Below are 27,605 nucleotides of genomic sequence, written 5' to 3' on the forward strand. Positions count from 1 at the left end.
TCTAAGGCATTCAAGAAAAGATGTTGGGTAGGCAGTTGAATATATGGGTCATAAGCCGAAGAGACAGGTCTTGTCCTCTAACACATATTTTCTACACACTAGATGAATAATTTTTTTCCTTAATGTAAAGATCAAGTTACTCTCCTACTTAAAACCTTTCAATGGTATCTCATTATTTACTTAACTTTTATATTTACAAACATACGATTTAAGTAAAACAATGTCCTAGGTTCTATGTTTAGCATTTTACAAATATTGAGTCATTTAACTCTGTTATCAACCTTATCACCTTACTACCTCCATTTAAAAGATATGGAAATAAGTACAGAGAAGTAAACTAAGTGGCAGAGCTAGGATTTGAACCAAGGTGATGTGGCTCATGTTCATACTGTTAACTACTATTATACTATAACTCTATTAGAATAAAAACCTAAACTCCTTGTCATGGCTTTAATGGCCCATACTTTGAACCTCATCTTGTACATTCTCCTTCCCTCATGCTCTAGGATGGCCTTCGTCCTCAACCTCAAACAATCCAGGCTTAACCTCACTTCAGTTCCTTTGTAGCTGTTCCCAGGACACACCTTCTATAGCTTTTCACATTGCTAGCTCCTTCTCTTCTCACAGATCCCAATTAAAATGTTAGTTACCCTCCTCAAAGAGGCCTTCCTTAACCACCTTATGTGGGGTGGTATCTATTCCTGACAGGCCACCTACATTGCCACATTCAATGACATCACCTTTTTTTTATTACTTTTATGTTTGACATAAACAAAAATGATCTCATTCATTTATTTTTTTACTCTCTCCTCTATAATGGATCTCCCTGAGGAATCTGTCTTGTTCAATGCAAGACTAACTATAATCCTAGGAACATAGAAGGTACTCAATAAATAGCTGGTGAAATGATTAGCAGCAACTTAACATCTCAAAACAATTTTGTACCAAGATGACAACATGCCCTCCATTAATTTTTGCTGAATAAATGAATATATGAAAATTCTGAGTAGCATACATGGTGTTGGTTCATCATCATGAATAACAAATGTTTACTCAGTGCTATAAGGTACAGGGTGCTGTCCTAAGAATAGGTAATATGAAAATAGCTATAACATGGTTTCTGCCTTGGAAAGTTTAGAATCTAGGTTGGATTATGGTAGCTCTGAAATAAGTATAAGAAGTATACAGTAAGTATTAAAAGTTCCTAGAGGAATCTATTCCACAGCCTACTATCAGATTATAGTATCTCAACATAAGCTTTAAGGATTTGAGTGCTGGATTTATTAAATAAAAGATTTTGAAGCTATTCCATAGTCTTTCTCTCCCTGCCACACTTTAGCAGACACCAGACACTACTTCTCTCAAAGTACTCTTGGCTGTGACTGTTATTCCTTAGTCCATTTTCCAAAACATGGAAGTCTATCACTCCCTAATGCTACTTTGTTTCTGTTTTTGTTTTTGTTTTTTGAGATAAGTTCTTGCTCTGTCGCCCAGGCTGAAGTGCAGTGGTGGGATCATGGCTCACTGTAGTCTCAACCTCTTTGGGCTCCAGTGATCCTCCCACCTCAGCCTCCTGAGTAGCTGGGACAACAGGTATGTGCCACCACATCCAGCTAGTGTATATATATGTTATATATACATATATATGTGTGTGTGTGTGTGTGTATATATATACACATATATACTTATATACATACATACACACATATATAATGTATATATTATAATATATACTTTATATATATATTATATATGTATATTTTTCTATAGAGGCAGGGTTTCTCCATGTTGCCCAGGCTGGTCTTGAACTGAGCTCAAGCAATCTGCCCACCGTGGCCTCCCAAAGTGCTGGGATTACAGGCATGAGCCACTATACCCAGTCCCCAATGTTACTTTCTGATTACAATTCATCAAAACTCATTTCTATTAACATCCATTACACAAATCTTACAAACTTGGGAGTAATATTTGACTTTGCTTACCAGATAAAATTTGAATTCTTTAACTTAGCATCTAAGACATTCCCCCATATGGCCAAAAATTACCTTTACTTCCAGCATTCTCTTATCAGCCCTATTTTATAAACTACTATTACAGGTTCAGCATCTCTCATCCAAAAATCTAAAATGTTCCAACATTTGAAACTTTTTGAATGTAACATGATGCCTATATTAGTCTGTTTTCACGCTGCTGATAAAGACAAACCTGAGACTGGGCAATTTACAAAGGAAAGAGGTTTAATGGAGAACTCACAGTTCCACGTGGCTGGGGAAGCCTCACAATCATAGTAGAAGGCAAGGAGGAGCAAGTCACATTTTATGTGGATGGCAGCAGGCAAAGAGAGAGCTGGTGCAGGCAAACTCCCATTTTTTAAAGCCATCAGATGTTGTGAGACTTATTCACTATTAGGAGAACATCACAAGAAAGACTTGCCCCCATGATTCAATTATCTCCCACCGGGTCCCTCCCACAACATCTGGGAATTATGGGAGATACAAGATGAGATATGGGTGGGGACACAGAGCCAAACTATATCAATGCCCAAAGGAAATGCTCAGCGGAGCTCTGTTGTCCAGTGAACTAGAACCACAGGGAGGATGGCCTGAAGGAAGCTGGAGAGAAGGGCTCTCTGATGGGACATGGAACCATAAAAAGATTCAACTACTGCCAGCGAAAATAAAGCAAGTAGAGAGAGATGGAAAAAACTTCCCAACATAGATCCAACTCCCACCTACTGGTCTTCCGCTAGTGCCCCCTGGTGGCGAGTCTATGAGGGAAAGGAAGCCTTCAACACAAAGCTGAGTAGGAAAAGATGGGAATGGCTGGCACAATTAAATCCTTAAACTTTAAAGGTAATTTTCCTATGTATTACCTGTGTTATTTTCCTCTGACTGCTATATTTTTTTAATCATGCCTAAAAGTTATTAAATCATAAAATCTAAAAGTTATTAAATCATAAAATGCAAGAACACATATGGTCAAACTTGTCTATTGGACATTACACATTTTTAATGCCTAGCACCTGAACATTGTTTGTGGAGGAATCTCAATTTAAATGAGAAGAACATGGCTTCCAACCACAGAAAACAAAATAAGACAACTATTCCTTCTTCCTAGCTTAGAGCTAGAGTGCAAGTCTGTGGTTCAAATGAATACTCCTATCTAGGACATTGAATCTACAGGGGTGATACATGGAGAGAATATTCACAATGGCTACCACAAAACAGTTCAACAGCATGACATTAGAATCAGAGGGTAGGGAATCCAGTGACATGGCAGTGACAGCACCAACAGGAGCATCCGAAGTAGACTGTTTTCTGACAGGATCTTGGCTATGCCTTGCTTTCCCTATCCTGCCCATATTCTGAAACTACTTCTTTAGCCTCCTGAAAGTTTTGTAAATCCCTTCCTTACTAGAGTTAGTCAGTTCTGATGTTTGCAACCAAGGACTCTAATCTGTATAAGCTACAACTGACATAAGCCAAGAAATTCAAGTACTAATAATGTCACGTGCCTTTAATTCTCTAATGCATTCTTATTTGACATCAGAACACTACAGCAAAACATTATTATATTGTATACACATTATTGATTGATTTTATAAATTAATCACTGGGACTAGTTAAACTGCACAAAATTAACATGTGTACCTTTTCCAAGGTGAGAAGATTTATTTCAGACTGTAGACGGATTTCTGGTTTGTTGTTTTGCTGGTCCTTGAACTGTTGGAACTCTTTTTCCAAAATCTTATACTTATTTTCAGCATCATTAAGCTGTATTAAAAAAAGTTTAGCCATTTCAAAACAATGATATGCAAAGTTTAACAATAAAGTATTCAATTCAACAAGGTCTTTTTTTTTTATTCTACAGCATGCTCATAGTAGAAAATCTGGAAAACTGATAAAGTACAATGAGGAAAATAAAGATCCTTAGTAATTAAAAATTCAGTAAATCAACTGATTCTACAAAAACTTTTGAAGAGTATGAAATTTCTTATCAAACTGGTATCATGAAAATGTTTTTGGTAAAACTCAAATGTCAAATGTAAAAGTTACCTTCAGAAATACTAACACTTTCTTTACACTTTTCTTAAGATGTCGCATGTAAGAAAAAATTCAGCAAGAGACCACCAGAAGCAGAGAGGAACAAACACATTTCAACACTAAGGCAACTCTGTCTCTCCTGGATTCCATGAGAGCAGAGTAAGTGCAAGTTCTCTGCCAACCCAGGATTAGGCCCTACAGCTACAGTGAAAAGAATCTCAGGAGAAGACTCAGGAATAAAAACAGAGAAAGAGATTACAGGCTAAAATTACTAGAAATCCTCAGAAAACAAAGAAGGAAAAAGAAACCAGAAAAACCATCAGCCCAATTAATTAAATCAAGGAGTGACCGGGAGATCCAGTTTACTAAAAGAATGGAAATTCCTTGAATTTGAAGAGTTGAGGACGAACAATCAGGAATAGTCTAAAGCAATTGCCCAGTGTCCAAAGCACAGGAGCATAAAGAAGAGCTGGCAAGAGTGTCTCCAGATGGTGACAAGTTTGCAGACTTTTACTAGACTACTTTGAGGCCAACAAGCCAACCCTGGCCCTCTACTTATGGAGACGGCCTACACAGGATTCTGGGATACAGATGGAAGGGTGACATCTTTTCAGGTTCTCTCTTTACAGATGTGATTGTCCTTCCAATTCCTGAGTTCTAACTCCAGGCTTGTGTTTTGAGGGGCTCCTCTGAGCCACATGGAAGATCCTCGGGTACCCCAGTGGAGCCCTGGAACATAAGGCCTCCACAGTCAGCTCCATGCCTGTTTCCTTTTTCCCAGAGACCCCCAGCCCCCAGCAGCAGTGGTCAACCTCTGCTGATTCTGCTCCAGATCTTGAATTTAGAGACAGTTACAACCTGGATCCCAATTCTGTTTGAAAGCAAAAGAATACCATAATCATCAGTACTCTGGTGCATGACTCTACCCAGCCCAATGTAATGAAAATAAAATGTGAAAAAAATGAATAATCCTGACCCCCTGCCAAAAAAAGACTGAGCATTACAGATATGCCAGATAAATATCCATGTAAATAAAAATAAGCTCAATTTTAATGTAGCATTTCTTGTTTTTACAGTTTGGTACCATATGAATTTTACAAATTCAAATACTATTACAAGTTAAGGTAATTTAAAGATTATTTGGTTCAATTCCTTCATACTAATAGGTAAAAACAACAACAACAACAACAACAACAACAACAACAACAACTGAAAGTCAAAGAAGCTAAATAATTGAGGCAATGTCAAAGACCTAGTGAGCTAAGTCAGTAGCGGGGCAAAAACTAACTTCAGACCTTTTCATCCCCTTGAATAATGCTTTCATTAAAGCAGTCAATACTTCCTGAAAAACAAAATAACAAGATAGCCTTGACTAAACATTCAAATTTCTCTTAGAACAGTTTCAAAAATTTTTAAAAAGGTATGAAGATGTTCTTTTTTGAATGAGTTTTTTTTGAAATGCGAACAAAGATTGCTAAAGATGTTTTCCAAAAACATATACCGCTATGACTATCCATCATTAGATAAACCAATTGTCTCTCCCCTAAGGCATAGGACTTACCTAAATCTGAAATATTAATACTAAGAAAATATGTGGCAAAAATGGAAATCATCAGTAATAATTAGGATTTATCTAGCATGTTTAGGTAATGTAGTGTTCCATACATGAGAATTGTCCATATGACAGAAGTTTACCTATTTTTTAACATCCAAAGTTGAACAGAAACCTTTCTAAAGTCTCTCACTTTTCTGTTTTAAACAAAAGCTAAGAAAATATTAAATTTGGTAGTTTCTTCACAATTCCAGAACATTATCATACACAATTCTTGTTACAATTGGGTTATAAAGCAGTAAGCTATTAAGGCATGTTGGGCTCTTTTTCCTTTGCTAAGTGATCCACAAACTACAGATTTGAGTTCTGGTGACTGCTATAATCTATTTGAGTACAGATACTTCATCTTCATCAGCTCTCACTGACAGTGTAACTGTCCCTTCTACCAGTCTAGTTAGAATTGTGTGTATAATACATGTAACATGGTCAAGGTAAGGGCCCAAAAAGCTTTTCCACACCTAAAATGTGAAATGTATACAGTCATGGACTTAGCAATCTGGGCATCTTGGAAACTTCTCCTGTCCTTCCTACCCCTTTTTTTCCCCCAGGTTTTAGAACAGTGCTTCAAGAATACAAGTGTGCTCCAGGTAATTTTTCCAAAATACCAGTTCTTCCCACCAAAGTTAGTTATTCCTACAAAGAAGTAAACTACACCATATACAACACCATACACAAGTCTTTTTCTTTTTTTTGAGACACCGTCTCATTCTGTTGCTCAGGCTGGAGTGCAGTGTTGTGATTATGGCTCACTGGAGTCTTGACCTCCTGGGCTCAAGTGATGCTCCCGCCTCAGCCTCCTGAGTAGCTGGAACCACAGGTGTGCACCACTATGCCTGGCTAATTTTTATATGTTTTGAAGAGATGCAGTTTTGCCATGTTGCCCAGGCTGGTCTTGAACTCCTGGGCTCAAGCACTCCTCCCACCTCAGTCTCCGAAAGTGTTGGGATTACAAGTGTGAACCACTGTGCCTGGCTTATACCAGTCTTAGACAAGGTACAGATATGTGTATTTCTCAAGAGCTCTCCTGGTGACTCTAATATGTGTTAAGAGCCTTTGTTCTAGATGGGTGAATCTTCCTGATAATTGGAAGAAGAGAAGCATTACTGGTGAATCCCATCATAATTGCCCACTTTTACAACTTTATCTTTTGTATTTTAAACAAGACTCCCCTACTTGGTAACAATCAAATTCATATTTTTACAACCACCTAAATAATGGCTCTGTGCTGCTGTGGAAACTGTTCATGAGAAAATTTACTGAAGACTTGGGAGGCATTCATCATACATATCTAATCTACATTGGAATTTTTCAAGAAAGATAAGCTTAATTTTTAACAGCTTGATTCTTTTTTTTTTTTTTAGCAAATATTTATTGAGCCCCTATTATGTGCTGACAACTGGCCTGGACTCCTGGGATACAGCTATAAACCAGAACAGTTTTTATGGAGCAAACAATCTGATACTGATTAAATTATCATGCTAATGAAAATAAAAACAAACTGATATGACATATCATAAAGAAAAAGAACAGGAGAATAATGTCCTATGAGACCATAAAATAAAAATTTGTCCTAGACTTGAGGAGCATGAATTAGGGAAGATTTCTAGGAGTGGGTGATGCTTTAGCTTGAAACTGAAGGAGGAACAGAGTATACCAGGCCCAGATAATGCAGCAAACATGAAGATCCTGTGGCTGAAGTGAGCATGGCATGCCTGAGAACTTGAGGGAAGACAAGCACGGGCAGAGAGTACACAGCACAGGCACAAGAGTGGGAGATGAAGTCAGAGAGACAGGCTCTGATCTATGCAGAGGCCTGCAGGACAAGGCAATGATTCTGATCTTTTTCCTATGAGCAACAAGACAATGCTGAAAGGTTTTAAAGAGGAGAGTATCAAGATTCCCAATTTCAAAAATATCATTCTGGCTACAACATGAGGAGCAGATTAGAGAGGCCCGTCACTGAAACAAAGAACATTTACAGGTAGAAGGTCAAGTATGGAGAGAAGGACCACAGTGGGTTTTAAATGCCTTTAAGACATCTGAACAGAGATGCCAAAAAGCCAATCAGATATATGGGTCTAGAGGGCAAAGGTAAGGTCTTGGATATGACCCTGGATGTGAAAGTCCCAGATGTAGACTGTCTCTGAAATCATGGGCATGAAATCACGAATAAGATTGTTTTTGCAGAAAGTAAGTCCTGAGCTTGGAGGAAGTCCAACATGTAACGGCTAAAGGAAGACAAGCCTGCAAAAGAGCCTGAGGGTGGCCAGAAAGGTAGAGAAAAACAAGGGAGAGTGGTGATGTGGAAGTTGAGAAGAGAAAATACAAAAACAAGGACAACAGTGTTGATGATATCAATCAGTTTTACTGAGCATGAGGAGAGGAAATAGGAACAGAGACAATTCTCTCATGAAATTTGGATCTTAACTAAATTTGGTCCTTAACTGAATTTGGTTCAGTGCTACATGAAGAATATCTATATTTGCTTAAAGAAGACTTATCAGAAAAAGATTTAAGTTGGAAATGACCTGAAATATGCACAATTTCATACAAAATAGTTAGAAAAAGATCCAACTTAAAGTATATTTGAATCTCAGTGCAATAAATATGATTAATAGTCTAAATTACTATGAATTTTACCACTTTTTAGTAGTTAGTGAACTATTTCTCTTATTAATAGAATGCAAATAAACTAAGCATAAAAAGATGACAAGTACGTTATCCAACCTGTTGCTGAAGGCGGTGTTTATCCTCTTCGAGCTGTTTGATTTTTAACCTTTCTAGTTCTACTTGATGAATACAGTCCTCTTTGGCCCTACGGATAGAGTCCTGCAGTTCTTGCAGGTTCCGTTGACGTTCTGATTGCAGTTCCTTTTTTTCTCTTTGAAGCTTAAAACAAAGGCATCTTTAAGAGGTTGGTTTATTGCTAGCTGCATTATACTATTCGATATTCCAATATCTTTCTATACACTCAAATGTTGAGGATATTTACAAATTTATTTTCATATCTTTTTTAGTTATTAGAGAGTTAATGTTCAAGTGTACCATTATAAGTTTTCAATCATTGTTTATTACTATTATACACACATATAAAAATCCATAAACAATTTGTATAAATTCACTTGAAAACCCTAAGCACTTAACATTTCCATTTGAATAAAACCTTTTTAAGTGTGTAAGCAAATATGCCCAAGTTTCTTTTCTTCTTTTAGAAACTTCTGATTCTTGCCTAATCACATAGAATACAGCCTTGGTATTAGGCAAAAATCTACACTATTAAGTTTAAACACTCTGACATACTTTTCGACCTATTTTTAATATATAAGATATGCTGAATAGCAGTTTGAATAGCAGTTTTCTGCATGTCTAAAAGACAATTTTCATGAAATATATAGAGCACAAAGTAATAAACAGTATGAATTTCATATATAGACTCTGTGAAATAAAGATATATGATAGATGACATACTTACTAATAATACCACTTTCCACCTCTTTGTAAATAATTATGTAAGACTCTCATAAATGGAGTGCCTCTAGTTCCAGTCTTTGCTTGTCTCATTCTTATAAGCAGCCCATCCTGAGTCCCTTCTCTCTCGGGACTATTTTGCACCTAACTTTTAAAATAGTATTTCTACTTTGCAATAAACCCCTCTATGCTGAAAAAAAAAAATATGATGGACGAATGACATACCTCTGATTCCACACTAGCAAGCTGCTGCTCTCGCTTCTCCAAGTCAATTAGAGTTTTTTGAAGTTTTCCTTCTAGAATAGTATATTCAGCCACCTAAAATATAGTAAAAAAAAAAAAAAAAAAAAGTTACCTACCTTCTCCCAAACTTAAAACACACACAAATTCAAAAATACACATCATTTCACTGAAACAGAGGACCTGAGAATAGGAAAGTCACAAATTACATCCGCCAATTCAAAGAAAAAAATGTGCTTTTATGAATTTGAGACTGGTGATGGTCATATTTCCTCCTCTTGGTCTTTTTTCTTCTCCAAGATAAACACAAATTTTAACTGTTATTCACATATTATGATTTCCACATCCTCTAGTATGTTAGACTTAATCTAAATTTACAGAGGATGGAAACAAAAGACTGCTAAATTTGAAACGCATATGTAGTGTAAGCAACTAAATAGCCAAGTGCGGAGTCCAGGGAAGAAGTCAGGGATGGGGGTGCGTGTGGTGGGTGTCTTGGTGTATATAATGCCAAGAGAGTGAATGACATCATCCAAGGAGTGAGTATACAGAGAGAAGAAAGGATGGTATTTGAGGACTGGGCTCTGGGACAAGCCAATAAAGCCAACATGAGGAGAATCTAGCATGAAAATTAGAAAAGAGAGACCAGTGAAGACAGCAGAACACAACAGTAGAAAAGTGTAGTCCAAAAAAAAAAAGTATAGTCAAAGAAGCCAAATAGAGGAAGTGTTTCAAAGACAGAGATAAACCGGGTAAGGATGAGGAAGGATTGTTTGTTAAGACAAAAACTAACTGTTCTGGCGAGTGAGAAAATGAATTGACTAGGGAAAGCAGTAGGATTGTGAGCAGCCGTGAGGACGTCTTAGCGCTTGAGGTCCTAAACCTCCTTAAAATCATCTCTTTACCACCCATCTTTTCTCCATAACCTTTCGCTACTATTAGTTTTTGGCTTTCGTTTTTTATACACATTGTTTTCCTGGTCTCCTGGACTTTAGTTTCACATTCCTCTATTCTAGCCACTGTACCTCCATCAGAATTATTGTTATAGAATGAAAACCTAATTATTTTATATAAAAATCTTCATTTAAAAAGTTTCTGATATTTCTACCTTTCTCAACCAGGGTTTATCATCTGAACCACAAACCACAGAAAATGATTTAATTATTTTCTCCATCCTCTCCTAAAATGGTACATAACTACCATTTTAGATGCATAGGATAAAGTTAATTTATTACCAATAATGGATCACTTAGGGTATTAAGGGCTTCATTCTCTCAGGAAGGCCTGGCTAAGAAAAGCCTACAGTATCTAGTCTAAACTCTACATAATGGATTTACGAGATCATTTATTCTCCAGGGTATCAACCTCTCTTACCTTATTTCTTGAGGCACACTCTTTCCTCCCCTCTTCCAACATCAAACTACATATATTTTTCTTAATGCAGAGTGTATTTCAAACTTCTTTGCCTTTTGCTCAAGGGGCTGTGTCTGGAATACCCTTTGAGTCTACCTGGCAATATCCACTAATCTTCACAAAAGTGAAAGCATGATCTTATCTACAGAACACTTCCTTATGTAGAACTGATGTCTTCCTTCTCTGTGGGTAATGACTATCTTCAGCTATCTGACAGGCAGTCATAGGTAAGACAGAGTATATCTCAGTTGCTCCAGAGGGCAGAACAAGAACCACGTATATATTTACTCCTTCAGGTAAATTTTCAAAGTGTGAAAGAAGTTATACATCGTTTTTTAAGACAAATCAGGTAAATAAAATAAACAGAAAAGGCTCACATATAATTGACATTTAAAAAATACTATAGTGAGAGTCTCAGGGTATTTAGCTTTAAAATATTTCATCATACTGAAAAACAACTTTTTTTTCTCACTACTGACTTGATTTTATGGTGGTTGATAAAATTTAAAAGAAAAACTGATCCCATGCAAGATAGGATACTTTAAGACAAATGAATTAAAGTATTTGGTCTCAAAAATGCACTTAGGTTGAAAGAAAATGGCAAATCTCAATCTCAGATCTACCTTTATCATATGACTAATTTGAATAAACAGCACAAACACTTATTATGTAGGCATCATATTGTTTTCTGACTGGAGTTATTAACTAGCCAGGAACTCATCATTTCAGGCTGAAAGGGTAGAAGCGTATAAATGGAAACCAATTACAAATTTCAACTGAAAAGATCATTATTACCAAAATGACAACAAACCAAAAATTACTTGGTGAGTTTTCACAGAAAGTTTAATTATGGCACAAAGTGAATTTGTCATGGTTCTAGTAATTTTATTAACTTTTCAAGTATTTCCCGATTTGAATTTTGCAGACCTCAATACTAAAATACTCTTCAACAGCAATGAAGAGAAATGATTCAAGGATAAACTCATCTTGTCTTAAAGGCTAGGTTAAAAATTTTAAAAATTAAAATGATATTTTCCAGCTCCCCCAGATTCAATGAATATCTAATAGGTGAGGTCTGTAAATATTACTTAATATGAAACTCACTTAATAACAGGATAACTCGCATAATGTTAAAATGTATGTCAGGGCTTCTAATTATTGTAATTTTGGTTATCTGAACGTTTCTAAAGAATAGAGACTTTGAAATACTCTTATTTTTGTCTTTCAGCTTTTTTAAAAGTTCACTGGTTATTGAAGTTTTTAATGGTGAGAATTAAGTTAGAAAAAGCTGATTTGGTTATTTTAAAATCAAAGGCCTGTGTACTTCTGTTTCCACCCATAAAAGACAAATGGCCCTCCTTTATAAACACAAATTAAACAACATTTATGAAACAACTGTTTTTAGACATTGGGCAACAGGCAGCACAGGACAATGATCCCTAAAAGGTGAGAAATAAATGAGGCAACCCCTACAATATATCTAGCTTACTGTCTGAAGACTGTAGTAGCTCAAGGAAGGGGAACCCAAACAGACACTAGCAATCTTGCTGAGCTGAGAAAACGGAATGGAGACCAGAGAGGCTGAGGCAACTAGAGTTGATGAGAGGAGGGGGTTATAGAGAGAAGGAGCACTGGAGCACTGGAGACCTGTAGAGCCATCCCCTCAAATCTGAAGCTGAATACTGATTAACCACTAATAAGAGTATTTCTAAAGTCCTAAAATTATTAATAGAATATTTGAAGAAAGTCTGTTAGGGTTGTTTTATTTAATAACTTCAGTGTAAATGGATAAATATTAAGCTTTTGCTTCAGGAATAAAATCAGATGGTCTCATGTTATCATTTTTAAAAATGTAATTTATTTCATAATTCTTAAAAATAGCTTAAACGTTTGAGGCATTCTATTAACTTACAGATTATAATACGTAGTTTTATATATATTGAAATGTGCTTTTATTTCTTTTTTATACATCAGCAGGGTTTTTCTCTATTCATTTTTGTATATTCATACACACACACACATTTTTTTTTAAGAGATGGGGGTCTCACTATGTTGTCCAGGCTTGTCTCAACCTCCTGGCCTCAAGCAATCCTCCCTCAGTGCTGGGATTACAGGTGTGAGCAACCATACCTGGCCTATATTATATATTTTTTGAATATGTAATACATTTGCATATTCCAAAAGCACAAAATACTTTACAGTGAAACGCCTCCCTTCTCTATCCAGAGCCACCATTCACTTCTTCCATGCCAACATATCACCACTAAAATTAGTTATTCCTTCCAGAGACTGTCTTTAATGCAAATACAAGATATTATCATTAATATTCTTCCTTCTCTTCCTCACTTTTACACAAGTTATTACCTTTTTCTTTACTAGTGATTCTCTTTCTCGGTCCCTTTTCTTCCATTCCTCTGCAAGAGCCTGCATATGAGCCAGTTCTTTCTGCTTCAGCTACAAAAGGAAGAAAAATAAAGTCGCCGAAAAACCCCAAATATGTCAAATAAATGAATCAGTTGTCAGTTAAATAACCGATGCTGATCACTAATATGATTTTTTCAGGCATTCTTTTTTATTCTAAAAAAAAAAAAAAAAGGAGGATGCCTGAGGCAAATAATGCCCATTTGAGTTCACTTCAGGAAACTATAAAACTAACAGTGGGTTGTGCTTTCTAACTCTTGTTTGGAGACTAATGATGCAAGGTTCCAGGAGGGCATGCCAAATGAGGACATGAAATTTAAAGAGTAACTTCCCAATTTTACCCAATAATCATGAACAAAGTTTACAGAATTCTGAGTGGCTTCTGCCAAGGTGCCACATTTCAGGTATTTTTTGATTCTCAAATTTTTTTAAGTAAAGCATTGTTGACATTCAAAGAAATTAGATAAGGTACCTACAGAACATAGAGATTAAACCTTGCTATGGAGAAGGAAAAATATACAGAGCAGACAAAGCAGATTTTTTAAAGTAACATTTAAAAAGTAACCTGATTTTCAAATATATCTTCTTGCATCTCCTTCCACATTTCTAGCTCAAGTGCTGCTTTGTATTCTAAGGTTTCACGAGGCTCTGTCTGGATCTCTGAAGGACAAGGTGCTGGAGGAAGAGAAGATGGCTTTTGTTGTACGGCAGATACACCCTAAGAGATGAACCAAAAAGTACATTTAAACACTCACACACATATGCACATTAGATTCCTTTTAAAAAATAATTTGATAACATTCAATTATATTTACCTGAGATGAATCAGAGATAAAAATCTCACGCATTTTTACTAGTCCATAATCTTCTAGAGTCACTGTGTAAGAAAGATCTGCTATCCTGTTATTTGATCTACAAATAAAATAAGAAATACCTTAAAATTCACAGAAATACTTTATATTATTTTTCCTTTTATTTCCCCAGTGCTTTAGCAATGGGAAGTAAGCAACATTTTCTGCTCCTAACTCTATTGTTTTTGAAACTGCAGCAACTTCTGTAGGCTTCAACACCTTCCATATATATATAAATTGATCATCACAAACACCCTGCTAAATACATGCATACATTTACTACAAAATGACCCCTATAAGAGCTTTAAAAGGTATAAAGGTGAAATTTAAAATCTTACTGCCCACAGGTAATTATTGCTAATATGTAGTTTATTTCCTTCCTGTTTTATTTATATATAGATATACATGCACACATGCATGCTGACTTCATACAGTTTTGTCTTGTTTTCCTATTTACATCAGGGGCATTTTCTCACATCATAACATTAATTTAAAAATGTGATTTTTTTTTTTACTGCCTGTAAAATATACAAATGAATTGATGTAGTAAAATATACTTAACAATTCCCCTACTCTTGATTATATTGGTTATTCTGAATTCTTTTTTCTACTTTTCCTGGGATGTACATACTCATAAATATTTTACTAGACATAAGCAATGCCTCTAGGCCTAATTGGCACATAAGCAATGCTTCTAGGATAATTATATGTTAGTATGATCATAATGAGCACCTCTTTGTATCATACAACTGCATGCAGCATTTGTCATTAACCAAATGAGAACAAGATAAAATATTAGAAGAAAATAAAATGCTAGTAATACAAAACCATGATTTTGTCTAAATCAAATATACTCTGGTCAAACAAAACTTGAATGAATGGTTCTCACACAATTAGAACACTTAATTAACCAACTTTTGTATTTTCTTCTTCTGATCTCACAGATTTCAGAAGAAATGAATAAAGTTAAATGAAGCACTACTGTATCTGAAAGAAACTCCTGAGAGTATCTAAGGTTCTCACTTAAGTAAATCTAAAACTTTCTGTCTACAAAGTATGGCAATAAAAGTTAATATTCATAACAAACGAGCAGCATTAAAATAGCTTCAATTATTAGTGATTTTATTATCTTCTACTTATGACAAAAAATGCTAATTTTTAAGAAAGATTCTCCAATAATAGGAGTTGAAACAAAATGGCTATGAATGGTGAGGAATAAGGAAAGACATTTCAATACTTTTAGAGCTAAAATTTCACTGAGGCTTGTTTCTCTTTTTTTTGTCTTATCTTTAATGATAAAGGGCATATGATATATAATGTTAAGTTAAATTTTAAATTTTTATTGTTAATTTTAAAAAGATAATTCAACAAATATTTTACTGTATTTAAAATATGTTAAAAAAACGCAAGTTTTTCTTTGTGGCAATGAAGTTCAGGGCAAAAAACCAATAATTATTTTAAAAACTGCCTCTGACTGCCAAATATCTATAATGTCCTCAGACTTTTGATTTGGGGTAGGAGTAAAATATTTTAAGTGGAAAAACAGTCTCAGCCATTCCCAGTGCAAAATAATGTAAAATACATTATAAAGTTTAACCTCAAATTACAAAATAAAAAAATAGATCCTGCATTTATAATTCTCAAGCTAGAGAGAGGAAGGAAAATAATTAGCCATCTGAATATTACAATACCATGGTAACACAGACTCTTGACTTCTGTGAGGTGAAATCGGTATCAGAAAGCTAAAGGGCAAAGTGGGGTATAGCTGCCACAGGTCAGAGAAGATCAGAAAAAAGAGGTTATGAAAGGGTGAAGTGGTGGATCAGAAAAAAGAGGTTATGGAAGGGTGAAGTGGTGGCTGACTAATCAAAATCATTCCATGAATTGAAAAGAAAAGCAAATACCAAGTCTGTGAAATGCATTACCCTTGTGCTGCTATAACAGGCACACTTTCACTGTAAGTTTGACGCCAACACTGTTCACCATTAGAACCTAAAAAACGAGTTTTTTCTGAAGACAAGATGTTAGAAAGCTGGATTCTCGCAATTCCCAGAAGTAAATCTTTACTCATTTTATCCTTGTGCCATAGTTCAACCAGTAATGGAATCCTAAGGAAGAGAGAAACATGTGTTCATACCTATCAACTCTGACCTAAAGTCTTTTCTGAACTAAATTCTTTGAATTCCCTCAATGGAGTCAAAGATGTTTTTTGTTACCTGGAATGTCGTCTAACACAATTGTTAGACTGAATGCTAAATTTCACAGGCACCAAATATGAAATGATGTTTCCATCAATGATGAACCTCACATACAATGATGGTCCCATAAAATTATATCATATTTTTACTGTATCTTTTCTGTTTAGATACACAAATACTTACCTTTGTCCAACTGCCTACAGTATTCAGTACAGTCACATGCTGTGCAGGTTCGCAGTCTAGAAGCAATAGGCTATTCCACCCAGCTTAGGTGCACAGTAGGCTATACCATCTAAGTCTGTTCAAGTACATTCTACAATGTTCACACAACAATAGAATTATCTAATAATGCACTTCTCATAATGTATCCCTATCTTTAATTCACGACTATACCTGTTTTTTTTTTTTTGAGACAGGGTCTTGGTCTGCCACTCAGGCTGCTGTGCAATGGCATAATCACAACTCACTACAGCCTCAACCTCCTGGGCTCAAGTGATCCTCCCGTTTTAGCCCCCTAAGTAGCTGGGACTGCAGGTGCGTACCACCATGCTGGCTAATTTTTGTATTTTTTGTAGAGACAGGGTTTCACCATTTTGCTCAGGCTAGTCTAAAACTCCTGGGCTCAAAGCAATCTGCTCAAGTTGGCCTCCCAAAGTGCTGGGATTACAGGTGTAAGTCACCATGCCAGGCCTACTATTATATTTTTTGTACCACTTTCTATGCAATAAAAACCTTCAAATGCTGTAATTCCCACAAATGGTTAGATTTAAGTTACCCTTCATTCTTTTTAAAATAATGTATAAATTTGAATTGTGATACTCTGAGAAAGTAAAAGGTGTTTCGCAGATCTCAGATTTTTTCATGAATCCATTTCAGATAGATTAACATCTCTAGTTATAGGTTTAAAAAAACAGAAAAAGCAAATTTTTTCATTCAGTGAATCAACAATAAAAAGTAAATATTTAGTTCTTAGCTTTTTATCTTCCCACATTATATCAGGAAAAGGCAAGACCACTTTTCAAAGGCCCCTCATTACATATAGTTTGTTTTAACAAAGTTAAAATATCTAAATTCAGGTAAATAAGATAGGAAAATCAAAAAAGAGCCTTTATAATAAACCATGCAAAACCCTGTAGCAGATGCACAAATGTCATACACATCATTAGTAAATTTGTTTCTTGATCCTCAAATGCATAAACTGCTATGGATTTAAACCTATAAGAATTCCTTTTTAATAAAATACAAATTTTCAAGAATTGACTTAAATTAATTAATATCATACATAACACTGTATGCATTACCTTAAGAAGGTGTCTTGCAGCTGATGAGGCATAGTTGCAAAATCAAATGCACAGTAAGATTGGGGAAGAAAAACTTCCATGTTTTTCCGAACTTCTACAGGAGGATTAGTCATAATAGGAGCTGCACTTCCAAAGAATGGATATGAGTACCTAGAATTTAAAAAAAAAAAAAAAAGTCTTAATGATATGGTTTACAGATGACATTTAGTCTGTTTTTTAGAAAAAAGTATAATATGAATATTATGAGCAAATACAACTTTTTAATAGAAACATGGTAGAAATAGCAATCTGTCATCTGTGTAAGAAGTTCCTTGACGGCACATGTCCTACCTTTTTTATCTCTGCACTCCCAGGGACACAGGCAGTTTCTGCCATATATAAATATTCAAGAAATGCTTCCTAAATTTATCTGTAAACCTGGTTTGTTTTATACAATAGTATCCTGATTTTTTATGGGATAAAAAGCCCTTAGTCAACTCCAAAAGGATGCATTCATGGAAATCTGGTAATTATGGTAATCTTGCAAGGATGCAAACAATTCGAATGTATTATGGATGAATCAAGAGAGTGACATAACAACACTGTTTCTCCCTTTCATCACAAAGCCATGCTAGATTAAATGGAAGAATGCCTGACTACTGCTGAACTTAATTTGTATTTAAAGCTAAATATAAAGATATTATAATGTTCATTTAAATTTAATCCTGTATCTTGTTATTCATATATGAGAACTAAAATTTAAACACGACTAGTAAAAACTGCTTTCCAACAAGAAGAATTCTATGTAGTCACCCAATTCCTATATAATTACATATCCATTTAAATCATGTCATTTCCGAGGAAAGTTAAACGCCCTAGAGTTTCAGCTCCCTATACTTACCACCACACTACAGGATTTAGCGATTAAAAGAAAAATAAATAAATAAAGGAAGTCATGCAGATGAGAAACTTTTCAAATACCAGTGTTACCTAACCAATTCCATGACACAGCTGCAAACTGCAATTTCATACCAATACAGAGCATAGTATGAAAATTTATCAACAGAAAAAGTTAAGTGGCCAGCATTTTTAAAGTGCCTTAAAATGATTCAAAGACCGAACTATTAGTCCGTATCAAATGAATTCTATGAAGAGTGTTAAGTGGACTGTAACAATTTATTTCCTCAACTTTTGCAAATGCTAATGCTTGTTCCCAAAAAATTTATGAGGAGATGCTAACTACCCCAAACTAAATACATTATTGTATTATATTTAATTTATATCTCGGGCACAAAAGACTATAAAAATGTAACATCATTAAAAACAAATTATTGTGTAAAACTACTTAACTGACATATATATTATATAAAATTCTTAATATAGAACAATGTAGACACATTCCACTTACAGCTGATTAAGTATGGTGTTTAGATTCATAGCTATGAAATGGAGGTATTAGGAATATGAGCTCCCATTATAATACAGTTTTATAGAAAAATCAGATAATACACTACCATTATTTTGACCAGTAATACCTTTTTCCAGAAAAAAAGCACTTTTCAAGTTTAAGAGGCACTGTACTTTATATGGCATATTATGTATGTTTATCAAATTACATACATGTATTATATTACTTAGAATAAATTATTATAAATGCCTACAATTATTATATCAGAATAATAAGACAGTTACCTCTCCTACTACTATGCTACCCTTGTTTGAATTCAAAATCATTAGGATATAGCCTTACCCCCTTTTAGTCCACTGATTTAACAAATGTTATAACTTCTTTGGTGACATTTCTCTCTGCAATTCCCCAAACACAGGAAAGTCCTTTCTCTTCAGAAAATAATACTTTGAAACAAAATCAAATCACACCTTAATATACAGTTGATTGGAAAACCAATCTCCAAGGCATGTATACTCCTTAAGTCTATTGAAAAGCAAAAATGATGTGATGTTGCTGGTACAGCAATCTTCTGTCCTGAAGCTACTTCTGAAGCATTGGATGTAGTCACTAGCTGGGCCAGTGAAGCAGGTACAGAAGAACTGGCTGAAATGAACATAAAATAAAACAAAATAATCACACTTGCTAAGTTTCTCTTAAATTGTACAGATAGTTTAAGGCTATCATCTCATTTACCTTTAAGCAGGAATTGGGCTATTTTGTCTCATGAACATATGAATTGAGGTATAAGTATCTTAAAAGTAACTCACACAAAATAACCCAGGTTTTAATTTCCATTCTAGAATTGTGTGAAAAAAGAGCTTACTCTCAATACATATAGAAAACGTACAGAACCAATAGAGAAATAGACATGACTGCAGCCTAGAAGGCACTAACTTATTTCCAAGAGGCACATAACTTAACATTTGAAGGGCTGTAGATGAGACTTACTGAGATATAATGACATCACCTTTTTACAGTAATTTTGGTTATTTTAGGCATATTTAAAATGACAGAAAGCTAAAACTTAAAAAGACAGATATCTAGTCCAACCTATTAGAGATCAGAGATACTTAGTGAGTGGCCGAAGTCACACAGCTACTCAGTGACAGAGATGTAACTTACAGCAAAGACATCTAACTCCTAATCCCCTACTATTTACACTACTAACTATAACTGCAATGGATGGAAAAATTTTATTAAATCAGATAAACATGCATTCTTAGACTCTCTCTTAACTTCAGGATCAAAAATGGTTATTATGAGTTTACTATAAGAGGCAGTTAACAACTGTTTTCTCCAAACTTCAAGATATTTAAGAATCTAATCATTTAAAAAATCTACTTGCAAAAACTATATTATTTAATGTCTATTGAATAGGATATTTCCAGTGTACAAGTAAAATAAAAAATTCTGTTAGAGAATTATATTTTGAAGTTAGATAGATTGCAATGACTTTGCATTGAAATTTTTTATATTTCCACACATTACTGTTTTGTTTTTTGTTTTGAGATGGAGTTCCGCTCTTGTTGCCCAGGCTGGAGTGCAATGGCGCGATCTTGGCTCACCACAACCTCCGCCTCCTGGGTTCAAGCAATTCTCCTGCCTCAGCCTCCCGAGTAGCCGGGATTACAGGCATGCACCAGCACGCCCGGCTAATTTTGTATTTTTAGTAGAGACGGGATTTCTCTACCTTGGTCAGGCTGGTCTCGAATGCCCAGCCTCAGGTGATCCACCTGCCTCGGTCTTCCAAAGTGCTGGGATTACAGGCGTGAGCCACCGTGCCCAGCCTTATTGGTTCTTAACAAACCCACAATTTTTACTTATAACTCATGAAAGTTCTCATAGTCATTTTTTAGATGGCTGCAAAATGCAATACCTCAAAGATCTATAAACAAACAACAAAAAACCTTACCTTTTGGATTTGGTTTGGTGTCCTTATCATACTGTAAACTTTCCACTTCACTTTCTGTTGCATCATCTTTTGTTGGAGGTGACTGGTTGTGAGATGGAACAGGGGACACTCTTGGTGATTTTGGCCCAGTAAGTGTCTTCTCCTTTATGGGGGTTAAAACTTTCTTCTTTGAATGCTCTGGCTCATGTTCATTCTGGGTCTTTAATTCAATTAAAGACTAAAAACAATTTTTAAATAAAGTATAATTTGCAAAGAACTTTCCTTCATAATTAAGCAAAGAACTTGGTGTTGTTTTTTAAAAATATAAGCTTCCTTTCCCAGTTTGGATATTCCTAGTCTATTTTTCTTCATAATTTGCAAATTTCCTTATAGCATCTAGGACCAGAAAAAGGAAGATGAACAGAGGAAATATGATATCCAGAGCTGAATACCAAAATGCATCTTAATGGGTAAGAAAGGATATTTGAGAAAAGAAGTCAGGCATAGGTGTCCCCGGGAATGGTTATTCCTACCAAGGCAGTACAATGGAGAACTATACTCCTAAAGAGAAAAAACACATGTCTAGTATGACTTTCCTTCTCTCCTTTATTCCACTCCCCACTAAAAATATATGTATATGTATCTTTTAAACACTCATTTCGGTTCTTCTATCTTTAATTGACAACCTGCATAAAGATCAGCTTTTTGAAAGAACAAGATAAAGTTGACTTCTGGGAATAGATACAATAAAAAAATACACGGCCAAATAAATGATCATCTGTGTCATGAAAACTGACTAAAGAGAGTATGAGGACTACAAAGCACTAAGGACTCAAGGATTTTATTTTGGCTCAGGTTGCATTAACCAAAAAGATACCAGTAATGCAGATTCCCAGAAACTAGGTCTAAAAATGTTCTCTTTCACTGGAGTTCCTTTTCTGGAGTTGGGGGTGGGGGAGACCATAAGTGGGTTTCCACTACACAAAAAGACGGTCTCAAAGGCTAAGAGGGCTCTGGGTAGAATCACTTATAAACCATAACAGAAGTCACAGCACTTTTCAGAAAGGTCTTTTCAGAAAGGAGGTATCATATAACAAAGGTCACTAATTAAGATTAATAAATATATCCTTATGAAGGTAACTCTTCTAAAATTCAACTTTTGTAAGTAATCATGCGTGGGACTAGTGAAGCCAGGGGAATGAAGGAGGGCCACTACTTGCCTGGGAGTCTATGCCTTCTCTCTGCAGAGCCACAGACACTCCCACAGTTGGGGCTAGCTCCACAGGAATAGGTGCAAGCTTCTGTTTGGCTCTGTTTGGAGGGTCAAGGGTAAAAGCACCTTCGACTGTGACTGGGTGCTGGTTGATTTCTGTACTGCCCTTTTTAAGTAATCCAGTTAAAGGTATTTCTGTACTTCCAAGTGACTGGTCTCCACAGCAGAGGTGAATCTAATATGAAAGGGAAAAATCAAAATAGGGCTTTATACTTTCTCCTTTCTCCTAAATATCATAAACTTAATAAGAAGTTGTAAAATGATGCATGGAAAGAAAATATAATGCAGGTTATACCTAATTGACCTCAAGTGACTAAGTAATGAATTCTCACACATAACTGTTAAAACTGGTGATAAAACACAAAGTTTACTAAAAACTCAATAATAGCTATTACCTTTTTCATTTCTTCTTTTGGTATTACATAATCATATGTTATTGCTTCTTTTTCTGTCTCTTTGGTGAGCTACTTTAATATTTTACTATAACAAAATTAATGCATGAATTTAAACAAAAAAAAAAGAAATACCTCAACATTTTTCTTTTTCCATTTTACCATTAATTTAAACACAGTTTCAAAAAATAAGTCAGTGGATCAATCCTGATTTGGAATTTAAAAACCTCAAATAGTTTTGTTTTTTTCACCCATAAGATATCTTGAATATTTCTCTTTTCTTGCTTTTCAGACCTCATATTAAAAAGAGTGCTTAACAGTAAGTAAAAGAATATCTCTGGAGTGGAATATGCTGTTAATCACTGATAGCTAATTAAAAGTTCAATATTATCACCTTTTGACAAGTACAAAAAAAAAGACTCTTCCAGATAAATGTTATATAACTTGTTTTCCCTTACTATATTGAAGCCTTAGCAAACTTAGTATTTGAATGAATAATAAATAAGCAATCATGCTGTAAAATATATTTAGCTCTAATATCATCAGTGAAAGAGTTAAGAGAGACCTGTAACTTAGTCCCAAAGTTATTATAAGGTGTAATATTTTTATGGGCTGGAAAAAAAAGTATTTTTATGATGTAAATGTCCTCCATTAGAAACTAATAAATCAATACTTTTGGTAAGGACTGATATGTTAGATACAGAATAAAATTCAAACTGCTTTTCCCTGCATGTCACCATTTTATATAGTCTTCAGTTTTCTAAATATCTTGGGTTTAGCAGAATCATCTCTAAAATTTAGTTCTACTAAAATTTCCTAATGCTTCTTCTCACCTCCTGTCCATTACTTTATTCTAAACAAATGAGTATCTAACCATATACAACACAACCCTATTTCAGTTTGATCAAAAGGAAGTGTCATAAAAGACAGAAGAGTAATGTTTACTAGGTAAGGTTAACTTACCTTTTTTTTGAGACAGAGTCTTGCTCTGCTGCCCAAGCTGGAGTACAGTGGTGTGATCATAGCTGACTGCAGTCTCCAACTTCTGGACTCAAGCAGTCCTTCCACCTCACCCTCCCGAGTAGTTAAGATTACAGGCACACACCACTATGTCTAAGTAATTTTTTATTTTTTGTAGAAACAGGGTCTTGCTATGTTGCCCAGGCTATTCTTGAACTCCTGGCCTCAAGTGATCCTCCCATCTTAGCCTCTCAAAGTGCTGGAATTATAGGTGTGAGCTACCATGCTCCACCAATGTTTGCTTTTAAATGGAGTCCAATTCAAAAATAGTTCATAAAAAATATTCAACTCAAGGGCAGATTTTTAGAAAGCTGTCTTACCTCATTGCTTTTAATGGCAGTAAGGCATATATATTTTGAAATTGAGAGTGTGATCTGTGTGCCTACACCTAATATCTCCATTAACAATAATGAAACCTTGCTCGTGCCTGCTGCCCTAGGCTCCAGGTATAATTTTTTTTATTGCAAAGGACTGATAACTGATATACCTCTTTTCTCAATTCCTGGGAAAAGAGGTGTTATCTCATAAAATTCTGAGGTAATTGTAATGCCAACAACTTCATGACTCAGGATAGTACCTAAAAAAATTAGAAGATGTGGCAGAAAGATAACCTCTACTACTGAAATAGGATGAAGTTTAGGTACTAAACTCTCGTTTAGTTTAGGTACTAAATTAATGCTTAAAAGACCACCTCCAGCTAAAAACGATTTGCTGCAATACTCACCTGCAGTTTAGACTGAAGAGCCAGGTAAACACGAAGAATTTCTACACTGCTACGGATGCGAACTGATGCTCTCTCTGGCTCAAAGTTTGGGTTGATTAAATCATTGAAGGGTTCATTTGTAACATCATTTCCCAGTAAAGAGTAGTAAAAGAAAAACTCAGGCTGTCTTTCTGGAAGTTTCATGGTACATGGAATTAACTAAACATTTCAGGAAAAAGAAAACAGTTATTACTTTCTAAACTTCTGAACATGCTTAGTGTATCTATTACATTCCAAAAACATTTGCTAAAATGTTGATTTTTTTATTTGATGTCTTAACCGCTCAAATAAAATTTATGAATTTCTGCCAAATTACTACCAAATTACTATTTTTTTAAAAAAGAGTTGTCTTAGAAAAGCAGAGTCTAAAAGACTTTATAGATTTATGTTGTTTTAAAGTTTTCATTGCATTCAACTGGTCCATGAAAGAATATGTGAAAGTTCTACTTAGAAGAAAGAGATTAAATATTTCAAATTGAGCTTTCCTTATTTTCACATATTTTATTTCATCTCATACTTCCTCAGCCATCAGAGGCTCTATGTTATGAATGAGGAAAGGTTTTAAAGAAATTTAATCCAGGCTATCTAATATATAACATCTTAGTTGAGGTCTCTGATAAAGTTTTTAGCTATTCTGTCGAAATTTAGAGGCCTATGAAAATAACACCACAAAAATACCTTTTGTACTATGAGTGTTACTTTTCAGAGTTACTAGTTTCATGGCCACATATGACTAAGAGATGGGATTCTTGTCCTACAAAATATATTTTCTAACAGACCTTTAATGTTCACTAGCATACTGTTAAACAATAAGCTATAAACATTTAATGTGTTCATCAATAGGAGATGGCTTACATATAATTATCATACACCATGGCTGCTAAATAATAACACATTAACATGAAAGTTATCTAAGACACCAGTCCCTAACCATTTTGGCACCAGGGACTGGTTTCGTGGAAGACAATTTTTCCACAAACAGGAGGGTATAGGGGGAATAGCTACAGGAGGAAACTGTTCTACCTCAGATCATTAGGCATTAGATTCTCATAAGGAGCACGCAACCTAGATTCCTTACATGTGTAGCTGATAATAAGGTCGTGCTCCTATGAAAATCTAATGCCACCACTGATCTGATAGGAGGCAGAGCTCAGGCCCTAATGCTCACTTGCCCGCTGCTCACCTCCTGCTATGTAGCCTGTTCCTAACAGGCCACAAACCTGTACCAGTCCGCAGCCTGAGGGTTGAGGATCCCTCTCTAAGATACACTGTTGGCTTAAAAAAATTGCAGGACAGTTTGCATAGTTTGTGAAAATAAAAGTACTAACTACTTAGATTACAATAGCACAGTACCAGACACATAATAAATGTAAGTTATTTTAATCCTGTACTTTAAAATGTATTCATGTTTAAGTGAGGAGATTTTAATCATGTGGACTTACACACATTGAGAGGAGCACCTATGCACTTATAATTGTTACAATCACAAATTCTGGAGTCAGATCCCAAACCCTAACTCTAGTTCCATCAGTAACTTACTGTGAAATTTTAGAAAAATTACTTAATCACTGTGTGTATGCACTTGTTTTAGGGTTGTTGGAAGGATTAAAAGAGATACATAGTCTCTGCTACAACAATGCCTAGCACACAGCTGTTGTTATGTGAGAATGGAAAATACCTAGAGAAGAACACATAACCATTACAGTGATTATTCTGGAGGGGTTTAGGGAAGATTTTCATTTTCTTTTACTTTCTTTCATGATCATACAGCAATAAAAACATTAAGAAATAAAGATCCTTATATATTTCACAGTACATTTAATTCTAAATTATTCCCATTATGGGAAGAAATTCTTTAAAATTTCTTTATTATCCTGATATTTAGAGACTATTTTTTTCCTACTCTTAACTTTCAATATTTAAGAAAAGAAGGAAGCAAGATTGTCACTAGCCGGTCTTCCTGCTCCAAACTCAATCCTCCATTCTACTAAAACTTTATAGTAACATGTGCTAAGTCACTGATTTGCATCTGAAAAGGTTTGTAAATCTGTTTATTGCTAGATGCTTTCTCACACTGCCTTTGACTAAGTTGAGAGGAAAAAATTAAACAGCTAATTTCATCCCAAACATAAACAATACAATCATTAAGCAGCAACACCCTACCATCCATACTCTCCTGCCCCCAGTCCCTGGAAATCACAAATCTGCTTGTAGGAACTTTTGCCTATTGTGGATGATTCATATAAATGGAACCACACAATATGTGGCCTTTTGTGTCTTGCTTCTTTCACTTAGCATGTTTCCAACATTCCTTTATGTTGTGGCATGTATCAGTACTTCATTCCTTTTTTTTTTTTTTTTGAGACAGAGTCTCGCACTGTCACCCAGGCTTGAGTGCAGTTGTGTGATCTCGGCTCACTGCAAGCTCCGCCTCCTGGGTTCACGCCATTCTCCTGCCTCAGCCTCCCAAGTAGCTGGGACTACAGGCACCCGCCACCACACCCGGCTAATTTTTTTTGTATTTTTAGTAGAGACGGGATTTCACCATGTTAGCCAGGATGGTCTCGATCTCCTGACCTCGTGATCTGCCCTCCTCAGCCTCCCAAAGTGCTGGGATTACAGATGTGAGCCACCGCGCCTGGTCTCCATTCCTTTTTTTTTTTTTTTTACTATAAAGATGGAGGTCTCGCTATGTTGCCCTGGCTGGTCTTGAACTGTTGGGACTCAAGGGATCCTCTTGCCTCAGGCTCCTGAGTAGCTAAGATTACAGGTGTATGCCACACCACCCACAGGTAGTACTTTGATAGCTAAATTGTATTTAATTGTATAGATATGCCAAAGTTTGTTTATCCATTCATCTATTGAGGGCATCTGGGTAGTTTTCACCTTCTGGCTATCATGTATAATACTGCTATAAACACTCACGTACAGATTTTTATTTTAATACCTATTTCCAATACTTTTGGGTGTATACCTAGGAGTAGTATTGCTGATCATGTGGTAATTCTGTTTAACATTGTGAGGAATCTATCTGCCTTAATTTTTTTATAGAGATAGTAAATAGTTTGCCAGACATCAACCTGTTTGTTTTTTTTTTTAAACTAAACTGAAACAGTAATTTGTCCCAGTAATTCACCTGTATTACCAAGAACTGTATTATATTGGTTTTTAAAAGTTATGGACTCAATAGGTCAATTACCCACAGGAAACTTTACCATACAAATGTAGCTTCTCACAAACAACATGGTAGGCACCTTAGTAATATTACCTCATTCCTCATGCACAACTGA

At 35.3% G+C, this 27,605-nt stretch overlaps 1 protein-coding gene across 3 annotated transcripts in view; it reads right to left on the reverse strand.

The window, feature by feature from the left end:
* The window catches only part of CEP120 (centrosomal protein 120), a 78,787-nt gene that overhangs the window by 24,443 nt on the left and 26,739 nt on the right, over nt 1-27,605 (reverse strand). For all 3 annotated transcript variants that reach the window (XM_063706728.1, XM_019028476.4, XM_055387426.2), the window contains 12 exons: nt 24,277-24,474; nt 22,088-22,315; nt 20,889-21,105; nt 19,405-19,579; nt 17,548-17,697; nt 15,974-16,156; nt 14,013-14,109; nt 13,763-13,915; nt 13,141-13,230; nt 9,349-9,441; nt 8,383-8,544; nt 3,651-3,773 (listed from right to left, as the gene is read on the reverse strand). In XM_063706728.1, coding sequence (XP_063562798.1) covers nt 3,651-3,773; nt 8,383-8,544; nt 9,349-9,441; nt 13,141-13,230; nt 13,763-13,915; nt 14,013-14,109; nt 15,974-16,156; nt 17,548-17,697; nt 19,405-19,579; nt 20,889-21,105; nt 22,088-22,315; nt 24,277-24,474 — 1,869 coding nt within the window. The remainder of the gene's footprint in view (nt 1-3,650; nt 3,774-8,382; nt 8,545-9,348; nt 9,442-13,140; nt 13,231-13,762; nt 13,916-14,012; nt 14,110-15,973; nt 16,157-17,547; nt 17,698-19,404; nt 19,580-20,888; nt 21,106-22,087; nt 22,316-24,276; nt 24,475-27,605) is intronic.

Source organism: Gorilla gorilla, chromosome 4 (genome assembly GCF_029281585.2).
Source record: "Gorilla gorilla gorilla isolate KB3781 chromosome 4, NHGRI_mGorGor1-v2.1_pri, whole genome shotgun sequence".
Taxonomy (NCBI): Eukaryota; Metazoa; Chordata; class Mammalia; order Primates; family Hominidae; genus Gorilla; species Gorilla gorilla.